At 40.3% G+C, this 23,789-nt stretch overlaps 1 protein-coding gene across 1 annotated transcript in view; it reads left to right on the top strand.

Moving 5' to 3' along the window:
• Nucleotides 1-23,789, top strand: part of Polq (DNA polymerase theta) — a 102,058-nt gene that overhangs the window by 24,226 nt on the left and 54,043 nt on the right. The window contains 2 exon segments of the mRNA NM_001105878.1: nt 2,580-2,726; nt 4,099-4,311. Of these exon segments, the coding sequence (NP_001099348.1) occupies nt 2,580-2,726; nt 4,099-4,311 (360 nt within the window).

The raw sequence follows: 23,789 nt of genomic DNA, 5'->3' as shown, positions 1-23,789 counted from the left end.
TCTGTTTTCATAATCTGTCCATTGATGAGAGTGGGGTGTTGAAATCTCCCACTATTATTGTGTGAGGTGCAATGTGTGCTTTGAGCTTTAGTAAGGTTTCTTTTATGAATGTAGGTGCCCTTGCATTTGGAGTATAGATATTCAGCATTGAGAGTTCATCTTGGTGGATTTTTTTTGATGAATATGAAAATATGAAATGTTCTTCCTTATCTTTTTTGATAACTTTTGGTTGAAAGTCAATTCTATTAGATATTAGAATGGCTACTCCAGCTTGTTTCTTAGGATCCTTTGCTTGGAAAATTGTTTTCCAGCCTTTTACTCTGAGGTAGTGTCTGTCTTTGTCACTGAGGTGTGTTTCCTGTATGCAGCAAAATGCTGGGATCTCTTTCCATATCCATTCTGTTAGTCTATGTCTTTTTATTGGGGAATTGAGTCCAGTGATGTTAAGAGATATTAAGGAATAGTGATTTTTTTTCCTGATATTTTTGTTTTTAGAGGTGGAATTATGTTTGTCTCTCTTCTTTTGGTTTTGTTGCAAGGAGATTACTTCTTGCTTTTTGTAGGGTGTAATTTTCCTTCTTCTGTTAGAGTTTTCCATCTATTATCCTTTGTATGGCTGGATTTGTGGAAAGATATTATGTAATTTTGGTTTTTTTTTTCATGGAATATCTTGGTTTCTCCATCTGTGTTAATCACGAGTTTTGCTAGATATAGTAGCCTGGGCTGGCATTTGTGTTCACTTAGGGTCTGTATGACATCACCCAGGGTCTTCTGGCTTTCATAGTCTCTGGTGAGGTATCTGGTGTAATTCTGATAGGTCTGCTTTTACTTGACCTTTTTCCCTTACTGCTTTTAATATTCTTTCTTTGTTTTGTGCATTTGGTGTTTTGACCATTATGTGATAGGAGGAATTTCTTTTCTGGTCCAGTCTATTTGGAGCTCCATAGGTTTCTTGTATGTTCATATACATCTCTTTCTTCAGGTTAGGGAAGTTTTCTTCTATGATTTTGTTGAAGATATTTACTGGCCCTTTAAGTTGGGCGTCTTCACTCTCTTCTGTACCTATTATCCTTAGGTTTCATCTCATTGTGTCCTGGATGTTTTGGATTAGGAGCTATTTGCGTTTTGTATTTTCTTTGATGGTTGTGTCAATGTTTTCTATGGTATCTTCTGCCCCTGAGATTCTCTCCTCTATCTTTTGTATTTTGTTGGTGATGCTTGTGTCTATAACTCCTGATCTCTTTCCTAGGTTTTTTATCTCCAGGGTTTTCTCCCTTTTTGATTTCTTTATTGTTTCTATTTCCAGTTTTAGATCCTCGATGGTTTTGTTCAATTCCTTCACCTGTTTGGTTGTGTTTTCCTGTAATTCTTTAAGGGACTTTTTGTGTTTTCTCTTTAAGTTCTTCTACTTGTTTACCTGTGTTGTCCTGTATTTCTTTAAGGGAGTTACTTATATCTTTCTTTAAGTCCTCTATCATCATCACGTGATGTGATTTTAAATCCAAATCTTGCTTTTCTGGTGTGTTTGGATATCCAGTATTTGCTTTCGTGGTAGAACTGGGTTCTAATGATGCCAAGTAGTCTTGGTTTCTGTTGCTTAGGTTCCTGTGCTTGCCTCTCGCTATCTAGTTGTCTCTGGTGTTAGCTTGTCTTGCTGTCTCTGACAGTGGCTTGACCCTCCTGTAAGCCTGTGTGTCAGTACTTCTGGAGACTGGCTTTCTTCCAGGGGTATTTGGGTACAGAGAGCTGTGTCACAGGGTCAGTTCCGGGTACAGGCTGAAACCGGAATGATCCTGTAGCAGATTGCTCCTGCATTTTTGTGTCCTGGGGGTCTAGGTGGGTCCCTTGGAGCAAAAGTGGTGGTCTTACCTCTGCTCTCACGTGTGTCTATGCTTCTGGAGGCTGATTTTCAGCTCTGGGCACAGGCAGAGACAGAAAGGATCCTGTCCCAGATTGCAACAGAAAGCTCCAGGCAGGTTCCTTTTGGGCCAGGAATGTGAGCAGAAGTGGTGATCTTTCCTGTGCTCTCAGGTTTGTTTGTACTTCTGAGAGTCTTGCTTTCTCCGTAGGGGATCTGGCTACAGAGAACTGTGGGACTGGGTCAGCTCTGGATGTAGGTGGAAACCAGAAGTGTGCTTTACTCTTAAAGGTGTACCTCCAGTCGTCAACTGCTATGAGCCAGGCCACACCTGCTAAAGTTCCACAACCTCCTAAAACTGCTACCATCTGGGGATCAGCGTGCAAGAGCCATTTTATACTCAAACCATAACAAGTGTTAATCTGCCCTTTCTCCTTTGAACATCGTGTCTCCTTAAAGCTAAGCTCCCTAACTTTGGGATACATTATTAGAACAACCTATGCAGATTTACAAATTCTTCAGGTCCAAGTCACGCCCCATCTCAGTTACATAGTAGTGTTCTTGGCCAGTAGCTTTAAAAGATCTACGGATGATAATAGTAGGTGGTAGTTTCTTAACCAATTTTGATTTCTCTCATTACTTGGCAGGTAACAGCCAATGAGGAAAGAGACCTGTATAGTTGGCAATTTAATTAATTAATTAATTTGTATGTGTTTGATAGGATTAGTAAAGTCATCTGAATTTCCACCAGTGATTCTAGACCAAAAGAGCCTTCTTGAAGTGATAGATCAGTTAAAACGCTCACCTTCAGGACTAGACTCGGTGCTGAAGAATACTGTGCCATGGGGAGTAGCGTTTCATCATGCAGGTAACCCTTGCTCATAATCTCTTATTAACATGTTCTCATCGTGGGCTAGAGACAGGACTCTGTGATTACATGTACTTTTGGCTCTTAGAGAGGGCCTGAGTTTGATTCCCAGGACCTGTGTGGCAGACTCCCTAAACTCCATTTCCAGCAGATCTGATTTCCACTTCAGGTCTCTATGAGCTCCTGCACACTTGTCCTGCACATATATTCATGCAGGTTCATTAACAAACACATAGTAAAATAAATCTAAAAAGATTTTAAAGACTTTACCAGACTTCCATAATTTCATTTTTGTATTTATGTGGATATTTTTCTTATTAATCACATTAATACTTGTAGATTTTATTTAAGAAACATTGGATTAGTCAAACCAGAGAAAAATAAGCATTTTAAACATACTTATCTGAATTTTATAGATATACTAGACAATGGATTTTTTAAAAAACTTTTGGGACAGTGAATTCTAAAAATTTTAACCTATCTATATGTTCTTTCCTCAAAATTTATGTTATAGTGATACTTTTTACTCAAATTTGATGCTACTGTTCTTTTATGTCAAGTATTGACATAAGCTCACATATATATTAGAGTCAAATTTGTTTTAGGAATTGTCATTGAATTGGAGAAGACTGTAAAGGAAAAAAAAAAACAGTGGGTAGGCTGTCAGAATCGCCAGTGTGATGACAGTCACTGAATGAGGTGCTTGCCTTTGATCTTTTTTTTTTTTTTTTTTTAACTTTTCTTTTTTTTTCCGGAGCTGGGGACCGAACCCAGGGCCTTGCGCTTGCTAGGCAAGTGCTCTACCACTGAGCTAAATCCCCAACCCCAACTTGCCTTTGATCTTATATGTTAAGATTGCAATCATAAGAATGTTTTCTAAGATAGGAAATTTAATCCTTTCAGTTCTACTCAGCTTTTTATCATATATAATGTATGCTATGATTTTAATGATAAACATGATATAATTTTAAGTCAAATTTTCAAATTATGTATGTGTAAATATATCCTTACACAAAAAAACAGGGGTTGTTCATCAGTCGTATGTTGTTAAACTTAACATGCTGTTTGTTCTCATAAATAAAATGTTATTGGAACACACTTCTGCTTACTTGATCTGCTTCTGCTAAAAGCACGGTAGTTTCTGCAGAAACCACCAATTCCACTTAAAACTTAGATAATTTTGCTGACTTACCCAAATGATATCTAAAGATGGCAGATTATACTTTAAAATACATAGTGATGATGTTTTGTTTATAATCTTAACTGTCATTTAAAAGATCTTTAGTGGCTTGTAGATGACTTTCAAATCAGTGTATAAGCGATCCAGTGTGTTGGTTCTGTGGTAATGTTTTTGGATCTGCATTGCATTTAGGTCTTACTTTTGAAGAGAGGGATATCATCGAAGGAGCCTTCCGTCAAGGTCTTATTCGCGTTTTGGCAGCAACGTCTACTCTTTCTTCTGGAGTGAACCTTCCTGCACGTCGGGTGATTATTCGCACTCCGGTTTTCGGTGGTCAGCCTTTAGATATCCTCACTTATAAGCAGATGGTTGGTCGTGCTGGCAGGAAAGGAGTAGATACAATGGGTGAGTGTGAACGTAGCTGTCATGGCGTTGCTGACAGATGGTATCCTTGAAAGTTGATTAGTACCAGCTCTTTCCTATCATGATGTATTTCTTATTGTGCAGCACTCTGATGCCATCCTCTTGGATTGCTTAATGTTAACTGTGAACATGATAATTATTAACTATTGGTTTTCTCCTGGTGGAAAATTGAGATTTTTCTTTGTGTGCAGTGAAATGATTCAGTGATATATAAATAACAAGATTTATGATTTTATTCGCTAGAAGATGAATTAATTTCCACATTTACTCCTTTCCCCTGTCTATTTTCAGTAGTTAATTGTGTATGTGCTGTTGCCTATGCCTATGCATATGTAGGTGAGACATTGGATTCTTTTTCTTCTATCATTCTCCTTATTCATTTCAAAATTTTTAAAAATATTTTTATGCACGTGTGTCTGTGATGGGGTATGGTATATGAGTGCATTAGCAGAAGAGGGTGGTGGATCTCCTGGAGCTGGAGTTATAAGCAGGTTCAAACAGCCCAACATGGGTGCTGGAACAAAACTCAGTTCCTCTGGAAGAATAATAAGTCTTCTTATGCATCCATCCAGGCTCCCACCTTACATTTTGGACATGAAATTTGTCATTTCTCCGTCAAGTTCTCAGGATCTGTTTGTCTCTGCCCCATCAATGTTCGGTCTACAGATGCAAGCCAGCCTGCCTGGCTTTTATGTGGGTGCTGGAGGCATGAGCTCAGGTCTTCGTGCTCACCTAGTGAGCGTCTTAACTCCTCCCTGCACTTCCTAGTGTTCAATCTCAAATCAAGTAGGTGCGATGTGCTCAGAAGTACTCTACTTTTTGTCTCTAAATTGACTCAGGTTCTGACTTTGCACTAGCAAGTAAGGTTGCTATTGCCAGCAATCCAAACAACAAGCTTTTACTTAGGCAGTGGAATTGTTTTTATATTAAATATCAAAAAAAAGAAGCAAAAGCCCAAGCTTATCTTGTGTATGACTAGTTGCTAAATGATAGTCACTGTTTACTACTCTTGAGGGAGTAGGACCTGGGAGATGGAGTCTAAAAGTGAGGTGGACTGAAGTCTTAGACAATAGCCAACTTTATTCAGAGTACCAGACATTTATACTCTGAGTATTAACAAGAGTTACCAGAGTAAAGAGTACAACCACAGGGGCAAACCTTACATGGCAAAAACCATATTTGTCCATAGAGCCATCAAAACAAAGAAAATAGCCTGTTATAATTAATAATGTAAAGCAAATTCATTCTTATCTGCTTCACCTGGGAGGGACACAGAAGCATAATTTTTGAACAATTCCATGTCTTGAAGAAAGTGAAGTAACAAAATTCTTGTCATTTTCTTAGTGTTCTCTCAAGTACTCAGAATTCCTGTTCCATGACTCCATTCTCGAACTGTATTCTGAAATTTATTTTCTTGTATAAACTTTCTTCCTTTGTTTCTGTCCTTAATGGTTTTCTATGGTATATGCTTTGGATTTTTCCTATTATAAAGCTTATACCTCATATAAAAGACTAATATAAGCTGATACTAAGCGCTATAATCAGGGAAGCAGATGCCCAGATGCCAGCATAAAAAACACAATCAGTAACAGCCGGAACAATGGCTCCACCAGAGCCCAGCAACCCTCTCACAGCAGGCCCCAAGTACTGCAACACAGCTGAAGTACAAGAAAAAGACCCTAAAACAGCCTGTGTGAATGTGGTAGAGGTCCTTAGAGAGGAAATGAACAAATACCTTTGCAACTTTAATTTTTAAAAGCCTACTTTTAATGATGGTTCTTAAACACTTAACCTTCTAGCCCACCACCCACCAAGGGTAGTGGTAAAGAAAGGGTTTTATGATGTGGGGAAAGTGGACCTGTTTAGAAATGGTTCTTTGGAGCAAGTCCTATCTGAGTTGTCAGGAAATAAGCAGTTCTGTTCACAGTTAGTTCACATAATACTTCATGAATATACCAGCAGTACAGTTTGGTAAAGTCTGGATAGCAAACACAAATCAGTAGCAGTGGGAATACCTAGAAGAGACAGTCAGGCCTCAGCCTTGACTCCAGTCAGCAGGAAGGACCAGGGTCAACAGGAACATCAGGAAAAGTTCTTTGCTGTGCCTCTCACAGGGAAGTGAAGACAGCAAAGAAGTGAGACCAATAAGTGTTGCACAGCTAGCTCTGCAGGCAAGCCCAGCCAAGCCTCTGTCACTGTCCGTTGAGTCCTATTTATTCTCCCTCCAAACATCACGTGTTCTCCACAGGTCTTGCCTCAGCATGTCTCAGCCTCAGTGAGTCTTAGTAAAACTCCATGTCTGTCTCAGCTGACATTACTCTGACAATTGGCCCAAGTCCACAGAAGTGGCAAGAAGCCACCAGCATACTGCCAGAGGTTTTTTTGGTGTATTTGTCTCTGTGGAGTCTGGACAAATGCAGCTCAACTATGCAATGGAAGGCAGACCAATGTTTGCATGTCATTAGCAAAGAAGCCTTCATCACGTGTCCTTTCACATGCTTGCTGTAGCAGAACATCCTTTCTCCTGTGTCTGCTCCAGCAAAAACGTTCTTTCATGAGTCTGCCTTAGCATTTTACCAGTGTCTATATTAGTAGATGTGTTTGCCCCAGCAAAACACCATTCAGTACAACTGACTTGCCAACTTGTCCACTTCAAACCTTAAAAAGAAATTTATGAAAGCACAAACAGTGCAAAAAAATGAAGAAAACAGTTCAAAACCTGAAACTAAAAATAGAATCAGTAAGTGTGTGGTGGTTCATGATGGTCTTCACCTTTGATTGTAGCACTCAGGAGGCAGATGCAGCTAGATCGCTACGAATTTGGGGTCAGCATGTCTTACAAAGTGAGTTCTAGAACACCCAGGGCTACACAGAGAAACCCAGTCTCAACAACAACAACAGCAACCCAAAAGACCAAACCAAAACAAAGCAAAGCATACAGACAAACAAATAGGTAAAATCAATAAGGAAAACAGAAAACTGAGGAACGTCTGTAAGTAAAACATCTGGAAACTGAAGCAGGAACCTCACAGGTAAGCCTCACTAACAGAGTGAAGAGATAGAAGAGACTCTTAGACACTAAGACATGAGAAAGAATAGCTCAAAGAAATGTTAAATCTAAAAAACAACTGGCACAAAACATCCAAGAAATCTGGGATACTATGAAGAATAAATCTAAAAATAATAGGAATATAGGAAGAAGAAGAAACCCAGGTTAAAGGCACAGAAAATACCTTCAACAAAATCATAGAAGAACATTTCTCTAACCTAAAGAAATTCCAATCAAGATATAAGAAGTATACTGAACACCAAATAGATTGGACCAAAAGAGAAATCCTCCCTAGAACATAATCAAAATACTAAATAAACAAACAAACAGAATAAAAAAAGACTATTAAAAGCTGCAAGGGAAAAAGATCAAATATATATAATGTGTTAGAATTACATATGACTTCTCAATGGAGACTAAAACTCAGAAAACCCTGGGCAGATGTTCTACAGACTCTAAGAGACCACAGTACTATACCTAGCAAAACTTTCAATCAAAATAGATGGAAAAATAAGTCATTTCATGATAAAACTACATATAAGCAATATCTGTTTACAAATCCAGTCTTACAGAAGGCATTAGAAGGAAAACTCCACTAAAGAGGTTAATCATAACTAAGGAATAAATAAACTCAGACCAGCAAATAAAGAGGATACAGACCGTGTAACAACAAAATAACAGGAGTCAACAAATACTGCTCAATGATATCTCTCAACATTAGTGATCTTAATTCCCCAATAAAAAGACACAGACTAAGAGAATGGATTGGAAAACAGGATCCATCCTTCTGTTGCATCTAAAAAGTATCTATCCTTATCATCATCAAGAATAGACATCATCTCAGTGTAAAGGGTTGTAAAAAGATATTCCAAGCAAGTAAACTGAACAACCAAGCTGGCATAGCCATTATAATATCTGACAAAATAGATTTCAAATAAAAAATAATCAGAAGAGATATGGAAGAACACTGTATACTCATTAAAGGAAAAATTGACAAAGGAGACTTGGCATTATGAACATTTATGCACCAAATACAAGGGCACCCAGGTTTGCAAAAGAAATACTACTACTTCTTAAATCACATACTGACCCTCACACACTGATAGTAGGATCATACTTTTGTATCATACTTTCGTCAATAGACAGGTTATCCAGACAGAAACTAAACAGAGAAATACTGGAGCTAACTGATGTCATAAAGCAAATGGAACTAACAGATATTTACAAAATATTTCACCCAAATACAAAAGAATATATCTTCTCCTTGGCATTTCACAGAACTTTCTCCAAAATTGACCTCATACTTGAACACAAAGCAAGTTTCAACAGATTCAGGAAAACTGAAAAAATAAAATCCCTACATTCTATCCAGCCAGCACTGATCAAAGCTAGGTATAACAATGAAAGCAACAGGAACCTTACAAACTCATGGAAAATGAACAGCTCAGTACTGGATGAAAAAGAATGAGTCAAGATAGAAATTAAGACTTTCTAGAATTGAATGAAAGTGGATGCACAAGATACCCAAACTTATAAACACAATGGAAGTGGTTAAATAAAATATCTGGAGAGATCTCAATACAAGTAATTTAATAGCACAACTGACAAGCTCTAGAAAAAAAAAACAACCCAGAAATTGTAGATAGCAAGAAATAAACACAGCGCTAAAGTCAGCAAAAGAGAAGCAAATGACACAACAAAAGGAATCAATGAAACAGCGAGGTGGTTCTGTGTGAAACTTAGTAAGATTGGCAAACTCTCACCCAAATTTACTAAATGGTGAAGAGAGAATATACAAATCAACAAAATGAAAACTGAAATGAGGTATATAACTACTGACTCCAGGAAAGTTCAGAGAATCGTAAGGATTACTAGAGGTACACATCCCTAATTTCACACTACTACAAAGCCATACTAATAAAATAGCATGATATTGTCACAAAAAGACATGTTGATCAACAGAATGAAATTGAAGACCCACACATACTTACAAACCTATCTGTGGGTTTCTTATTTTTGATAGGTCAGAGATACACATTGAAAAAAGAGCACCTTCAACAAATGGTGCTGGTCATTTGGATAGCTGCATGTAGAGGAATCCATATAGATCCATACTCACCACCCAGCACAGAACTCACCTCAGGTGAACCGAATACTCCAGGATAAGGGGAGATACACTGAACCTGATGAAAGAGAAAGTGAGGAATAGCTTCAAACTCATTGGCAAGAAAAAGACTTTCTGAACAGAACACCGTTAGGACAGGCAGTAAGATCAACAGTTAATGAGACCCCATGGTACTGAAAAGCTTCTGTATGGCAAAATGCATAGTCACTTGGACAAAGCAGCAGCCCAGAATGAGAAAAGATTTTTTATTACCCACTACACATTTAGTAGAGGGCTAATATCCAAATATGTAAAGAACTCAAAGCCAACCATAAAAACTAGATATCAAGTAAACAAACTACTTAAAAGGTGGGGTACAGATTTAAACAGAGTTCTCAAAACACAAAACTCAGAAACACTTCAACATCCTTAGCCATCAGGGACATGGAAATCAAAACTATTTTGATATTTTATCTTATACCCATCAATATAGCTAAGATTAATAAAACAAGTGACAGCTCATGCTGTTGAGGATGTGGAATAAGTGGAACACTCATCCATTTGCAGTGTATGTGGAAACTTGTTCAGCCTCCATGGAAATCATTATTGCAGTTTCTCAGAAAGCTGGGAATCAATTTACTTCAAGATCCAGCCATATAACTGCTGGGCATATACCCAAAGTATGTTTCATCCAACCACAAAGACACTTGCTTGACCATGTTATTGCTCCTCTATTCATAATAGCCAGAATTCCTCAGCAGAAGAATAGATAAAAGAAAAGGAGGTACATTACACAATGGAGTATTACTTAGCCATTACAAAGAGTGAAGTCATGAAATCCACAAGTAAATGAATGAAACTCTTGAGTGACGTATTCTAGATCCAGAAAGATAAAAATAGTGCCTTATATATGGATATTTGCTGTCAAGTTAATGATAACTATAGAGTAAGGGACTAGGGGGGCAGATCAATCTTGTTAGGAAAGAAAATAAGAATAGATAGTTATGGATGGATTGAGGGATGACTGGAATAGGAGGATCAGGTCAGGAGGAGGGTAAAGTAGAAGCTTCATGAAACACACACACACACACACACACACACACACACACACACACATATGTATATGAAGGCAATCTACCTGAAATTACCAAATAATGGGGGAGACAGAGCCCTGGATTTGGGTTACATCTAACTGAGTTGTTGGCCACATGTGTCCCATGAGGATCACTAAACCCAGGCAGTTACCAGGACTGTAGGTTGCTCATCACAAACTGACAGGGAGACCCCATTGCTGAAGACAACACCTGCACAACCCATTGAACATGGAGAAGTAGAACTGGTGTCTACATAGAGCCAACGTTCCCGAGCCTTTCATACAGGAAGGTACTGTGCACGCTACCAAAAGAGAAATATAAACCCCATCCCAGACACAAATCCTTTGATCTACCTGCCTTTTGATTGTCCTGCCTATAAGATATGCCAGGGTAATGGTGGTATAAAGCTTGCAATATCTTGCAAAAAGCTTCCAATATCGGATCTGACTTAAGACCCACTTCATGAGGTGGGACCCATACCCGACACTTCCTGGATGACCATGAGTCTAAGACTACATAACCTGACCTAGAGGATGTTGTAAGGGGAGAAGAAAAGCAACAACAGTACTCCTAATGACATTCTCCTGTACTCAGAATTCAGTGTCTGCTCAGCCATCATCAGAGAAGCTTAAATACAGAGATCCACAGCCAGACATTATGCAGAAAGTGAGAGACCTTGGAACACTCACCTCTAAATGGGAGGCTTTCCTCAGACCCTCCCCTCAGAGACCAGGGACCTCTGTGGAAGAGTAGGCAGAATGTTATAACCAGAGGGGATGAAGAACACCAAGAAAATGAGGCTCTTTAAGTCAGCGTGAGCAAAGCTTATGTGAACTCACAGAGACTGAAGCCACATGGGCAAGGTCTACACGGGTCTACACGGGTCTACACCAGATCCTCGGTGTATATATTATGGCTTCCAGTTTAGTGTTTCTGTGGGATTCCTGAGTCTGTGAACCAGTGGGTCTCTGATCCTTGTGTCTTCTCTTGGATTCTTTTCCTTCTGTTGGTTTGTTTTATCCAATTCTAATATGTTAGATTTTTATTTTATTTTTATCTTGTTATTATCTGTTAAAAGCCTGTTTGTTTTCTAATGTTTTCTTTTTTTAAATGTTTATTTATTGTATATATTTATTGTATGTGAGTACACTGTCTCTGTCTTCAGACACACTAGAAGAGGGCATCAGATCCCATTACAGATGGTTGTGAGCCACCATGTGGTTGCCGGGAATTGAACTCAGGACCTCTGGGAGAGCAGTCAGTGACTTAACCACTGAGCCGTCTCTCCAGCCCGTTTCTAATGTTTTCTAAGGGGAGTACATCTGAGTGGGAGAAGGACAGTTTCAGGTTCAAATTCTGGCAGACAAAAGCATTCCTCAGGAAGCTGGTTCCCCTCTATCAAAGGAGTCATTTCCTTATCACTGGCAGAAAGGACAAATGGCCATCCGTGGTGTCTTTCAGTATACAAGAGAGCATGTTGGTCTTCCAGCTCCCTTAGCATCACAAGTACCTGTTACACATGTCAGAGTTCATGCTGCCAACCTGGCTTATCCCAAACTTCTCCAGTTCATGGGCTTCCCTCACCCCTGTTTCTCATTGTCCCTTATAACCCTGATGTTTTGGTTAGGTTATTTCCCTTGCCCTCTCCCTTTCTTCTTCTCTTGGTCCTTTGTCTTGCCCCTCTCAGTCTCCTTTGTCTTTATCTCTATCTGTAATTTTCCTGCTTCTCTTTTCTCATGGCCAGGTCCAGTCTGCTGGAAGATGGTTAGGTCAAAAAGAAAACTAGCTGTAGCATTTGTTAAGAAAGCTAGCTGTAGCATTTGTTGTCTAGTCTCTGTACGTTGAGAAAGTACAGGCTTAAATGAAGTCCGAAAGGCTGGACCAAGTAAATTAGCTGTTTTGAAAATGTCCTGGAAGCAAATCTTTAGAGGAAACAGCTTCAGTGCAGTTGAGGTAGGACCAACCTGGGAACTCGAACAGTAGGTGAGTCCTTTCAGGGCTGGCCTCCTGGTCTTCCATTCTGCAGATACACGCCTTACAAGCAGTACATAATTTTATAAAGACGTTTCTATGGAATGTGCAGGTGCACAGATCAATTAAAGATGATTTCCTGCTCTTTGAGCAGGTGAAAGAAAACGTCTTTCTTCAGAAGTTAGTTTGGATTAAATCAGATTGTAATATCAATTTTTATTTATACCGTTTAAAAGAATGGCATGAAAAGTCTTGGGATTTTGTAGTCAACAAGATCTATTGGCAATGCAAAGACATTTCTTATGTGTCAGCCAGTCTCAGAGCTGTTCTCAAGCAGCAGGATGAGTGCATATATTACCTGTTTTGTTGATCTTGCCAATCTCCCTCTCTTTGTCTGTAGCCAAGATCTTCAGGGGCACTTCCCTGGTCAAATACTGTTTTCAGTAATTTTGGTGGGAGATAATAGCTTTTCGTTTCTTGTTGGACCAAATGTAAATCTCCACCCCAACATAACATATCGTCTTTCTTCCATTTTGAATTAGAACTTCTACAGGCTGATCTAACTCAGCAGTCCTTTCTAAAATCCAGTGTATCTTAGCAGTTGTGCTATTTGTCTCACTGCCTTTAAAAAATTTAAAGTCAACAAATCGCATTTTAAATCATCTTTGGGAGATATCGTATCTCCCGTCTGTCCTATGAGCATTTCCTTCCAAGTCCTGTTAGGTCTTTGTATACTGCCTTGACCTCTAGGACTGTAAGCTATATCTGGAATAGGTTTCTTGCCATACAATTGTATGGGCATGTATGTCCGAGCACCATCAATTTTAATCTGTAAAGGCATCTCTAAGATGGCCATCCTCTCTAATAAATGCAATATCAGAGTCACCCCTCAGAACACCAGGCAGAAGTCCATCGGAACTCTGCACATGTGTCAATTCTGTATGATGTATCAACATGTTACATACCTCAGCTCTCCAAGCTATCAAATGAAACACACAATCCATCGTGTGGCATCGCTTTAAGCTGAGCATCAATAAATAGAATCTGGATTCTTAATAGAGAATATTAAGAATTCTTAATAGAGATATTGCATCTCTACCGGCTGCCACTCTAATTTCTCAAGCCCCTGTAGAACCTGTCTGGAACTATGCTTTTTGATGTTATTTTAAGTTCCAGATTGGATTCCTCTGAGGGTTTCCTATTTTGATTTGATTCAGCCTCTGATTTATAGTTTTTAATGTAGTATATAATTTCTCAGTGTCTTCTTTCTTTCTCCAAGTCTGTTTTATTCTGATTTCTCCCAAAAAGGACAAAACTGTAAGCACTGAACAAACAGCAATGTGCTTGCTGATAAGTGAGACTGGATCATATGGAATCCAGATGCAGTGTGGCATTGTGCTTCCCTCCATCCCAAATATAGAAGTTTTCCTTTTTAGTTTCACAACTTCTCCCTAAGGACTTTATTTTCTTATGTTTAAATGAAATATTTCTGATGTTTTATACTTAGCTTCCCTTTCTTATATATTGTTCTTTAAACTCAACACTTTATCAGTTTAGATTCTTAGGACTTTTTAGCTTGTACCTTGTGCTGCATCAGCCCCACCCCAGCTGTTCAGCTAGCTTGGGGCTCCTGGTCCTGCCTTTTGCCAGCCTTGAAGACCAGGCCCCTGCAACCCGCTCTGCTTCTGGAGGCTTTAAGCCTTCATCCCTGGGCATCCTCCAGTTGTCCTTGGCCCATGTGCCCTGCAATGGTTGGTTGTCTCTCAACAGGCATCAGGGCGGGGTCTCAGTGGGCCCAGATTAAGCTGCTGTGCCCCCTCTCCCTCTCTGCTGGCCTCAGCACTAGTAGTGCTTTCCATCAAGCAGAGTGCTGGTTTTCCAGAGCAGTGTGCAGCTCTTGGGAGAACCGCTGTTGGTCTCTCCAGCAACCCCAGGAGTACAAAGCCTTCCTGGGCACTTCCGTCCAGCCAGCTGGTCCCAAGCAACCAAAGCTTCAGAGCGCCCTTTGATCTCTCCAGCAGCTGTGTTCTAAGTAAGTTCTTGCCTCACTTTGGCTCACCATTATGAAGTGCAAACACTTTAACCTTAACCCCAACTAGCTTACAAATAAATGAGACTCAGAATATGTTTTTTTTATTTGGCTTTGACAAATACTGGGGGTAACCCTAATCTACTTTCCTAACTGCTGGCCTGCCACCCCCCAACCTCCTCTCCCCCCCAGCAGTGTTTCCCAAATACGTGCTGTTTCTCCTGGCCATGTGCTCATGGTCCATCTCCTCCCATGTCTCCTTATCCTGCTTGTTCTTCCCCTCATTTAATGTCAAAACATATAATTTATAATTTTTATAGTTAGTCATACCTGTCTTAATAGACTTGCCTGTTAATTGTCACACTAGAGATAAAATCACCCAATACAATACCATTTTAGTACAGAGTATTTTGAATATGATTCTCCTTTACTTATACTATTGACTTTTGAATTTTCCTTTATTTTGTATTAATTAATTAATATTAACATAACTTAAAGAAGGCAGTTATGTAATTCTTGTGAGGCAGCCCTCATAATCAATTCCTTTAGCTTTTGTTCTGGGAAGGTTATTTATTTCCTCATTTCTGAAGATCAGCTTACCTGGGTAAAGTGAAAGTGCTCAAGTGTCTGGGTACTGTTAACATAACATCTGCCCTTTCCAGCCTATGGAGTTTCTGCTGAAAAAAACTGCTCACTGTTTCCTGGGATTCCCCTATATGAATATATTTCTTAGTGGTTCCTGCTTTTAGAATGTCTTTTGTGCTTTTGCATTTTTAAAAAGTTATTTATTTTGCGTCAATGAGTGTTTGTCTATATGCACATCTGTGTGACGCATGTGTGATGCATGTGATGCATGTGTGCCCTCAGAGGTCAGAAGAGGGGATTGGATCCCCTGGGGCTGGATGGTTGTGAGCTGCCACATTGGTACTAGGACTCAAACCCAGGTCCTTTGGAGAGCAACAAATGTCCTGTGAGCTCTTTGTGTTGTGTTCATATAGACTGCTGTTAGCATCTTTGTCTAGATTTGGTTAAATTTTCAGCCCTCATTTTTTAAAATATCTTTCTAGTCCTTATCACTTCCTACTTTTGCTTTTATTATGCAAATGAGTCTTGACTATAAGCATTTCCAGTTCATTTCTGTCAGTCTGGAGTTTGCTGGCTCCTCATCTGCCTGAGCTGCTGGGGAGACCCACTGTTGCACTTTGAAATTCCTATTTCTGTTTATTGTTTCTATTTCTTTGTAACTTCTCCCAGTGTCTATGTCTTTTTTTTTTCTTTTTTTTTTATTATCTTGAGTATTTCTTATATACATTTCAAGTGTTATTCCCTTTCCCGGTTTCCGGACAGACATCACCCTCCCCCCTCCCCTTCCTTGTGGGTGTTCCCCTCCCAAACCTCCCCCCATTGCCATCCTCCCCGCATAGTCTAGTTCACTGGGGGTTCAGTCTTAGCAGGACCCAGGGCTTCCCCTTCCACTGGTGCTCTTACTAGGATATTCATTGCTACCTATGGGGACAGAGTCCAGGGTCAGTCCATGTATAGTCTTTAGGTAGTGGCTTAGTCCCTGGAAGCTCTGGTTGCTTGACATTGTTGTACTTTTGGGGTCTCGAGCACCTTCAAGCTCTTCCAGTTCTTTCTCTGATTCCTTCAACGGGGGACCTATTCTCAGCTCAGTGGTTTGCTGCTGGCATTCGCCTCTGTATTTGCTGTATTCTGGCTGTGTCTCTCAGGAGCGATCTACATCCGGCTCCTGTCGGTCTGCACTTCTTTGCTTCATCCATCTTGTCTAATTGGGTGGCTGTATATGTATGGGCCACCTGTGGGGCAGGCTCTGAATGGGTGTTCCTTGAGTCTCTGTTTTAATCTTTGCCTCTCCCTTCCCTGCCAAGGGTATTCTTTTTCCTCATTTAAAGAAGGAGTGAAGCATTCACATTTTGATCATCCGTCTTGAGTTTCCTTTGTTCTAGGGATCTAGGGTAATTCAAGCATTTGGGCTAATAGCCACTTATCAATGAGTGCATACCATGTATGTCTTTCTGTGAGTGGGTTAGCTCACTCAGGATGATATTTTCCAGTTCCAACCATTTGCCTACGAATTTCATAAACTCGTTGTTTTTGATAGCTGAGTAATATTCCATTGTGTAGATGTACCACATTTTCTGTATCCATTCCTCTGTTGAAGGGCATCTGGGTTCTTTCCAGTTTCTGGCTATTATAAATAAGGCTGCGATGAACATAGTGGAGCACGTGTCTCTTTTATATGTTGAGGCATCTTTTGGGTATATGCCCAAGAGAGGTATGGCTGGATCCTCAGGCAGTTCAATGTCCAATTTTCTGAGGAACCTCCAGACTGATTTCCAGAATGGTTTTACCAGTCTGCAATCCCACCAACAATGGAGGAGTGTTCCTCTTTCTCCACCTCCTCGCCAGCATCTGCTGTCACCTGAGTTTTTGATCTTAGCCATTCTCACTGGTGTGAGGTGAAATCTCAGGGTTGTTTTGATTTGCATTTCCCTTATGACTAAAGATGTTGAACATTTCTTTAGGTGTTTCTCAGCCATTCGGCATTCCTCAGCTGTGAATTCTTTGTTCAGCTCTGAACCCCATTTTTTAATAGGGTTATTTGTTTCCCTGCGGTCTAACTTCTTGAGTTCTTTGTATATTTTGGATATAAGGCCTCTATCTGTTATAGGATTGGTAAAGATCTTTTCCCAATCTGTTGGTTGTCGTTTTGTCCTAACCACAGTGTCCTTTGCCTTACAGAAGCTTTGCAGTTTTATGAGATCCCATTTGTCGATTCTTGATCTTAGAGCATAAGCCATTGGTGTTTTGTTCAGGAAATTGTTTCCAGTGCCCATGTGTTCCAGATGCTTCCCTAGTTTTTCTTCTATTAGTTTGAGTGTGTCTGGTTTGATGTGGAGGTCCTTGATCCACTTGGACTTAAGCTTTGTACAGGGTGATAAGCATGGATCGATCTGCATTCTTCTACATGTTGCCCTCCAGTGAACCAGCACCATTTGCTGAAAATGCTATCTTTTTTCCATTGGATGGTTTTGGCTCCTTTGTCAAAAATCAAGTGACCATAGGTGTGTGGGTTCATTTCTGGGTCTTCAATTCTATTCCATTGGTCTATCTGTCTGTCTCTGTACCAATACCATGCAGTTTTTATCACTATTGCTCTGTAATACTGCTTGAGTTCAGGGATAGTGATTCCCCCTGAAGTCCTCTTATTGTTGAGGATAGCTTTAGCTATCCTGGGTTTTTTGTTATTCCAGATGAATTTGCAAATTGTTCTGTCTAACTCTTTGAAGAATTGGATTGGTATTTTGATGGGGATTGCATTGAATCTGTAGATTGCTTTTGGTAAAATGGCCATTTTTACTATATTAATCCTGCCAATCCATGAGCATGGGAGATCTTTCCATCTTCTGAGGTCTTCTTCAATTTCTTTCCTCAGTGTCTTGAAGTTCTTATTGTACAGATCTTTTACTTGCTTGGTTAAAGTCACACCGAGGTACTTTATATTATTTGGGTCTATTATGAAGGGTGTCGTTTCCCTAATTTCTTTCTCGGCTTGTTTCTCTTTTGTATAGAGGAAGGCAACTGATTTATTTGAGTTAATTTTATACCCAGCCACTTTGCTGAAGTTGTTTATCAGCTTTAGTAGTTCTCTGGTGGAACTTTTGGGATCACTTAAATATACTATCATGTCGTCTGCAAATAGTGATATTTTGACCTCTTCTTTTCCGATCTGTATCCCCTTGATCTCCTTTTGTTGTCTGATTGCTCTGGCTAGAACTTCAAGAACTATATTGAATAAGTAGGGAGAGAGTGGGCAGCCTTGTCTAGTCCCTGATTTTAGTGGGATTGCTTCAAGTTTCTCTCCATTTAGTTTAATGTTAGCAACTGGTTTGCTGTATATGGCTTTTACTATGTTTAGGTATGGGCCTTGAATACCTATTCTTTCCAGGACTTTTATCATGAAGGGGTGTTGAATTTTGTCAAATGCTTTCTCAGCATCTAATGAAATGATCATGTGGTTCTGTTCTTTCAGTTTGTTTATATGATGGATCACGTTGATGGTTTTCCTTATATTAAACCATCCCTGCATGCCTGGGATGAAGCCTACTTGATCATGGTGGATGATTGTTTTGATGTGCTCTTGAATTCGGTTTGCCAGAATTTTATTGAGTATTTTTGCGTCGATATTCATAAGGGAAATTGGTCTGAAGTTCTCTTTCTTTGTTGGGTCTTTGTGTGGTTTAGGTATAAGAGTAATTGTGGCTTCATAGAAGGAATTCGGTAGGGCTCCATCTGTTTCAATTTTGTGGAATAGTTTGGATAATATTGGTATAAGGTCTTCTATGAAGGTTTGATAGAATTCTGCACTAAACCCGTCTGGACCTGGGCTCTTTTTGGTTGGGAGACCTTTAATGACTGCTTCTATTTCCTTAGGAGTTATGGGGTTGTTTAACTGGTTTATCTGTTCCTGATTTAACTTCGATACCTGGTATCTGTCTAGGAAATTGTCCATTTCCTGAAGATTTTCAAGTTTTGTTGAATATAGGTTTTTATAGTAAGATCTGATGATTTTTTGAATTTCCTCTCAATCTGTAGTTATGTCTCCCTTTTCATTTCTGATTTTGTTAATTTGGACGCACTCTCTGTGTCCTCTCGTTAGTCTGGCTAAGGGTTTATCTATCTTGTTGATTTTCTCAAAGAACCAACTTTTGGTTCTGTTGATTCTTTCTATGGTCCTTTTTGTTTCTACTTGGTTGATTTCAGCTCTGAGTTTGATTATTTCTTGCCTTCTACTCCTCCTGGGTGTATTTGCTTCTTTTTGTTCTAGAGCTTTTAGGTGTGCTGTCAAGCTGCTGACATATGCTCTTTCCTGTTTCTTTCTGCAGGCACTCAGCGCTATGAGTTTTCCTCTTAGCACAGCTTTCATTGTGTCCCATAAGTTTGGGTATGTTGTACCTTCATTTTCATTAAATTCTAAAAAGTTTTTAATTTCTTTCTTTATTTCTTCCTTGACCAGGTTATCATTGAGTAGAGCATTGTTCAATTTCCATGTATATGTGGGCATTCTTCCCTTATTGTTATTGAAGACCAGTTTTAGGCCGTGGTGGTCCGATAGCACGCATGGGATTATTTCTATCTTTCTGTACCTGTTGAGGCCCGTTTTTTGACCAATTATATGGTCAATTTTGGAGAAAGTACCATGAGGAGCTGAGAAGAAGGTATATCCTTTTGCTTTAGGATAGAATGTTCTATAAATATCCGTTAAGTCCATTTGGCTCATGACTTCTCTTAGTCTGTCTACATCTCTGTTTAATTTCTGTTTCCATGATCTGTCCATTGATGAGAGTGGGGTGTTGAAATCTCCCACTATTATTGTGTGAGGTGCAATGTGTGTTTTGAGCTTTAGTAAGGTTTCTTTTACATATGTAGGTGCCCTTTTATTTGGGGCATAGATATTTAGGATTGAGAGTTCATCTTGGTGGATTTTTCCTTTGATGAATATGAAGTGTCCTTCCTTATCTTTTTTGATGACTTTTAGTTGAAAATTGATTTTATTTGATATTAGAATGGCTACTCCAGCTTGCTTCTTCTGACCATTTGCTTGGAAAATTGTTTTCCAGCCTTTCACTCTGAGGTAATGTCTGTCTTTGTCTCTGAGGTGTGTTTCCTGTAGGCAGCAGAATGCAGGGTCCTCGTTGCGTATCCAGTTTGTTAATCTATGTCTTTTTATTGGGGAGTTGAGGCCATTGATATTGAGAGATATTAAGGAATAGTGATTATTGCTTCCCGTTATATTCATATTTGGAAGTGAGGTTATGTTTGTGTGCTTTCATTCTCTTTGTTTTGTTGCCAAGATGATTAGTTTCTTGCTTCTAGGGTATAGCTTGCCTCCTTATGTTGGGCTTTACCCTTTATTATCCTTTGTAGTGCTGGACTTGTAGAAAGATATTGTGTAAATTTGGTTTTGTCATGGAATATCTTGGTTTCTCCATCTATGTTAATTGAGAGTTTTGCAGGATACAGTAACCTGGGCTGGCATTTGTGTTCCCTTAGGGTCTGTATGACATCTGTCCAGGATCTTCTGGCCTTCATAGTTTCTGGCGAAAAGTCTGGTGTGATTCTGATAGGTCTGCCTTTATATGTTACTTGACCTTTTTCCCTTACTGCTTTTAATATTCTTTCTTTATTTTGTGCGTTTGGTGTTTTGACAATTATGTGACGGGAGGTGTTTCTTTTCTGGTCCAATCTATTTGGAGTTCTGTAGGCTTCTTGTATGCCTATGGGTATCTCTTTTTTTAGGTTAGGGAAGTTTTCTTCTATGATTTTGTTGAAGATATTTACTGGTCCTTTGAGCTGGGAGTCTTCACTCTCTTCTATACCTATTATCCTTAGGTTTGATCTTCTCATTGAGTCCTGGATTTCCTGTATGTTTTGGACCAGTAGCTTTTTCTGCTTTACATTATCTTTGACAGTTGAGTCAATGATTTCTATGGAATCTTCTGCTCCTGAGATTCTCTCTTCCATCTCTTGAATTCTGTTGGTGAAGCTTGTATCTACAGCTCCTTGTCTTTTCTTTTGATTTTCTATGTCCAGGGTTGTTTCCATGTGTTCTTTCTTGATTGCTTCTATTTCCATTTTTAATTCCTTCAACTGTTTGATTGTGTTTTCCTGGAATTCTTTCAGGGATTTTTGCGATTCCTCTCTGTAGGCTTCTACTTGTTCTCTAAGGGAGTTCTTTATGTCTTTCTTGAAGTCCTCCAGCATCATGATCAAATATGATTTTGAAACTAGGTCTTGCTTTTCTGGTGTGTTTGGATATTCCGTGTTTGCTTTGGTGGGAGAATTGGGCTCCGATGATGCCATGTAGTCTTGGTTTCTGTTGCTTGGGTTCCTGTGCTTGCCTCTCGCCATCAGATTATCTCTAGTGTTACTTTGTTCTGCTATTTCTGACAGTGGCTAGACTGTCCTATAACCTGTGTGTCAGGAGTGCTGTAGACCTGTTTTCCTGTTTTCTTTCAGCCAGTTATGGGGACAGAGTGTTCTGCTTTCGGGCGTGTAGTTTTTCCTCTCTACAGGTCTTCAGCTGTTCCTGTGGGCCTGTGTCTTGAGTTCACCAGGCAGGTTTCTTGCAGGGGAAAAGTTGGTCCTACCTGCAGTTCCAAGGCTCAAGTTTGCTCGTGGGGTACTGCCTAAGTCCTCTCCGCTGTGGCAGCAACCGGGAAGATCTGCGCCGCTCTTTCTAGGAGCCTCCGTGCACCAGGGTTCCAGATGGCGTTTGGTGTTTTCCTCTGGCACCTGGATGTGCACAGAGTGCAGTCTCTTCTGGTTTCCCAGGCGTGTCCGCCTCTCTGAAGGTTCAGCTCTCCCTCCCACGGGATTTGGGTGCAGAGAACTGTTTATCCGGTCTGTTTCCTTCAGGTTCCGGCAGTGTCTCAGGCGCAGGGGTCCTGCCGCTCCCGGGCCCTCCCCTACGGGAACCCAGAGGCCTTATACAGTTGCCTCTTGGGCCAGGGATGTGGGCAGGGGTGGGCAGTGTTGGTGGTCTCCTCCGCTCTGCAGCCTCAGGAGTGCCCACTTGATCAGGCGGTGAGGTCTCTCTCCCACGGGGTTTGGGAGCAGAGAGCTGCTGCGGTCCGGGATCCGCCGGTCCAGTGTCTATGTCTTATTTTCCAAGTCTCACTTCATTTTAATATTCTCATATTTCATAAAAATATTTTTGACAGGATTATGTGTAGCTTTTATCTGTTATTCCTGGCTCCCTGTTTTTCAGGGTCTGTCATTGGGATTTTGTTGGTGTATTTTCAGGTCTAACGGTTTCCTAATTCTTTGCAATCTGTGTCATTGAGTTGATGACCGTGCATATAGAGATAGCCACTTCTGGTTCCCATGGCTGCTGTGTGGCAGGACCAGGCCCTTATTACTAGTCTAGCTGGAGAGTCGAGTGCTACCACTGGTAATGACCGGAAGACTGGGCCCATTTTTACTTCATGTAATTAGGATGCTGACTTTAGTCTAATTTTAAGCAGAGCTACTGCCTGGGTTTTATTGTCAGAGCAAATTTGGTTGAATTTTGCCAGATAGAGTTACTGGTTGGCCACTACAATCACCTTTAAAATACACTGTAGAGTATATTTCCTCCTGATCATCATTTGAGACTTTCACTGGGGTCTGTGCTGGCTAGTCTTATGTCAGCTTGACAGAGCTAAGAGTTACCTGAAAGAAGGGAACCTCAATTGAGAAATATCTCCATAAGATCTGACTGTAAGGCATTTTCTTAATTAGTGATTGATGGGGGAGGGCCCAGTCCATTGTAGGCGGGGTTACCCCTGGGCTGGTGGTCCTGGGTTCTATAAGAAAACAGGCTGAGCAAGCCAAGAGGAGCAAAACAACAATCAGCATCTTTCCGTGGCCTCTGCATCAGCTCCTGATTCCGGTTCCTCCCCTGTTGGAGTTCCTGTCCTGTCTTCCTTCAGTAATGGACTAAGATGTATAAGTCTAAGCCAAATAAACCCTTTCCTTCCCAGCTTGCTTTTGGGCATGGTGTTTTATCAAAGCAGTAGAAACCCTAAGACAAGTTGGCACCACGATAGTGGGATATTTTTTGCTTGTTGTGAGGAAGATTGTGGGAGGAATTTGGAACTTTGGGCTAGAAAAGCCATTGAATGTTGAGAGCTCAATGGGCTGTTCTGTGGGAGTTTGGAAGATTGAGAGTTCAGAGCAAATGCAGATGATGGCGACCTGACTTGTGAAGTTTTAAAGGGAAGCAAAGACTCTACCAAGCCAGTTGTGTAAAGAATCTGTGGTGTCTAGTCACCTGGAGCTGAAGAGTTAAGAAGCTGTGATTAAGAAGAGACCAGAACCACTAAAGTAAGACCTTTGCTTTGCTGGGACAATGGGTTCTGGTCAACTGGGGCTGAAGCATCAGCTGTGATTTAGAGACCAGAATCACTGAGCTGAAATCTTCTAGGAAGTAGTTCCTGAGAATTAGCACTGTGTTCCAGAGGTGGCCAAAGTTGTACCTCATGCTGGCAGCTGAACTTGGTTGTGTAGGAGTCCTGCAGGTGGTACTGGTTTTGAAGATGTGAAGTGGTTAACAGAGAGCAGCAAGCTGAGGCTTGGAACCGTGTGGCCCTAAAGACAGCCCAGGAGAGGCTATGGTGAAAGTGTAGCTTAGTTGCAGCAGAAGATCCC

The sequence above is a fragment of the Rattus norvegicus genome, chromosome 11 (assembly GCF_021556685.1).
Source record: "Rattus norvegicus strain SHRSP/BbbUtx chromosome 11, alternate assembly SHRSP_T2T, whole genome shotgun sequence".
NCBI classification, from domain to species: Eukaryota; Metazoa; Chordata; class Mammalia; order Rodentia; family Muridae; genus Rattus; species Rattus norvegicus.
The sequence above is the reverse complement of the archived record's forward strand: the minus strand, read 5'-3'. Positions and strand labels throughout refer to the sequence as shown.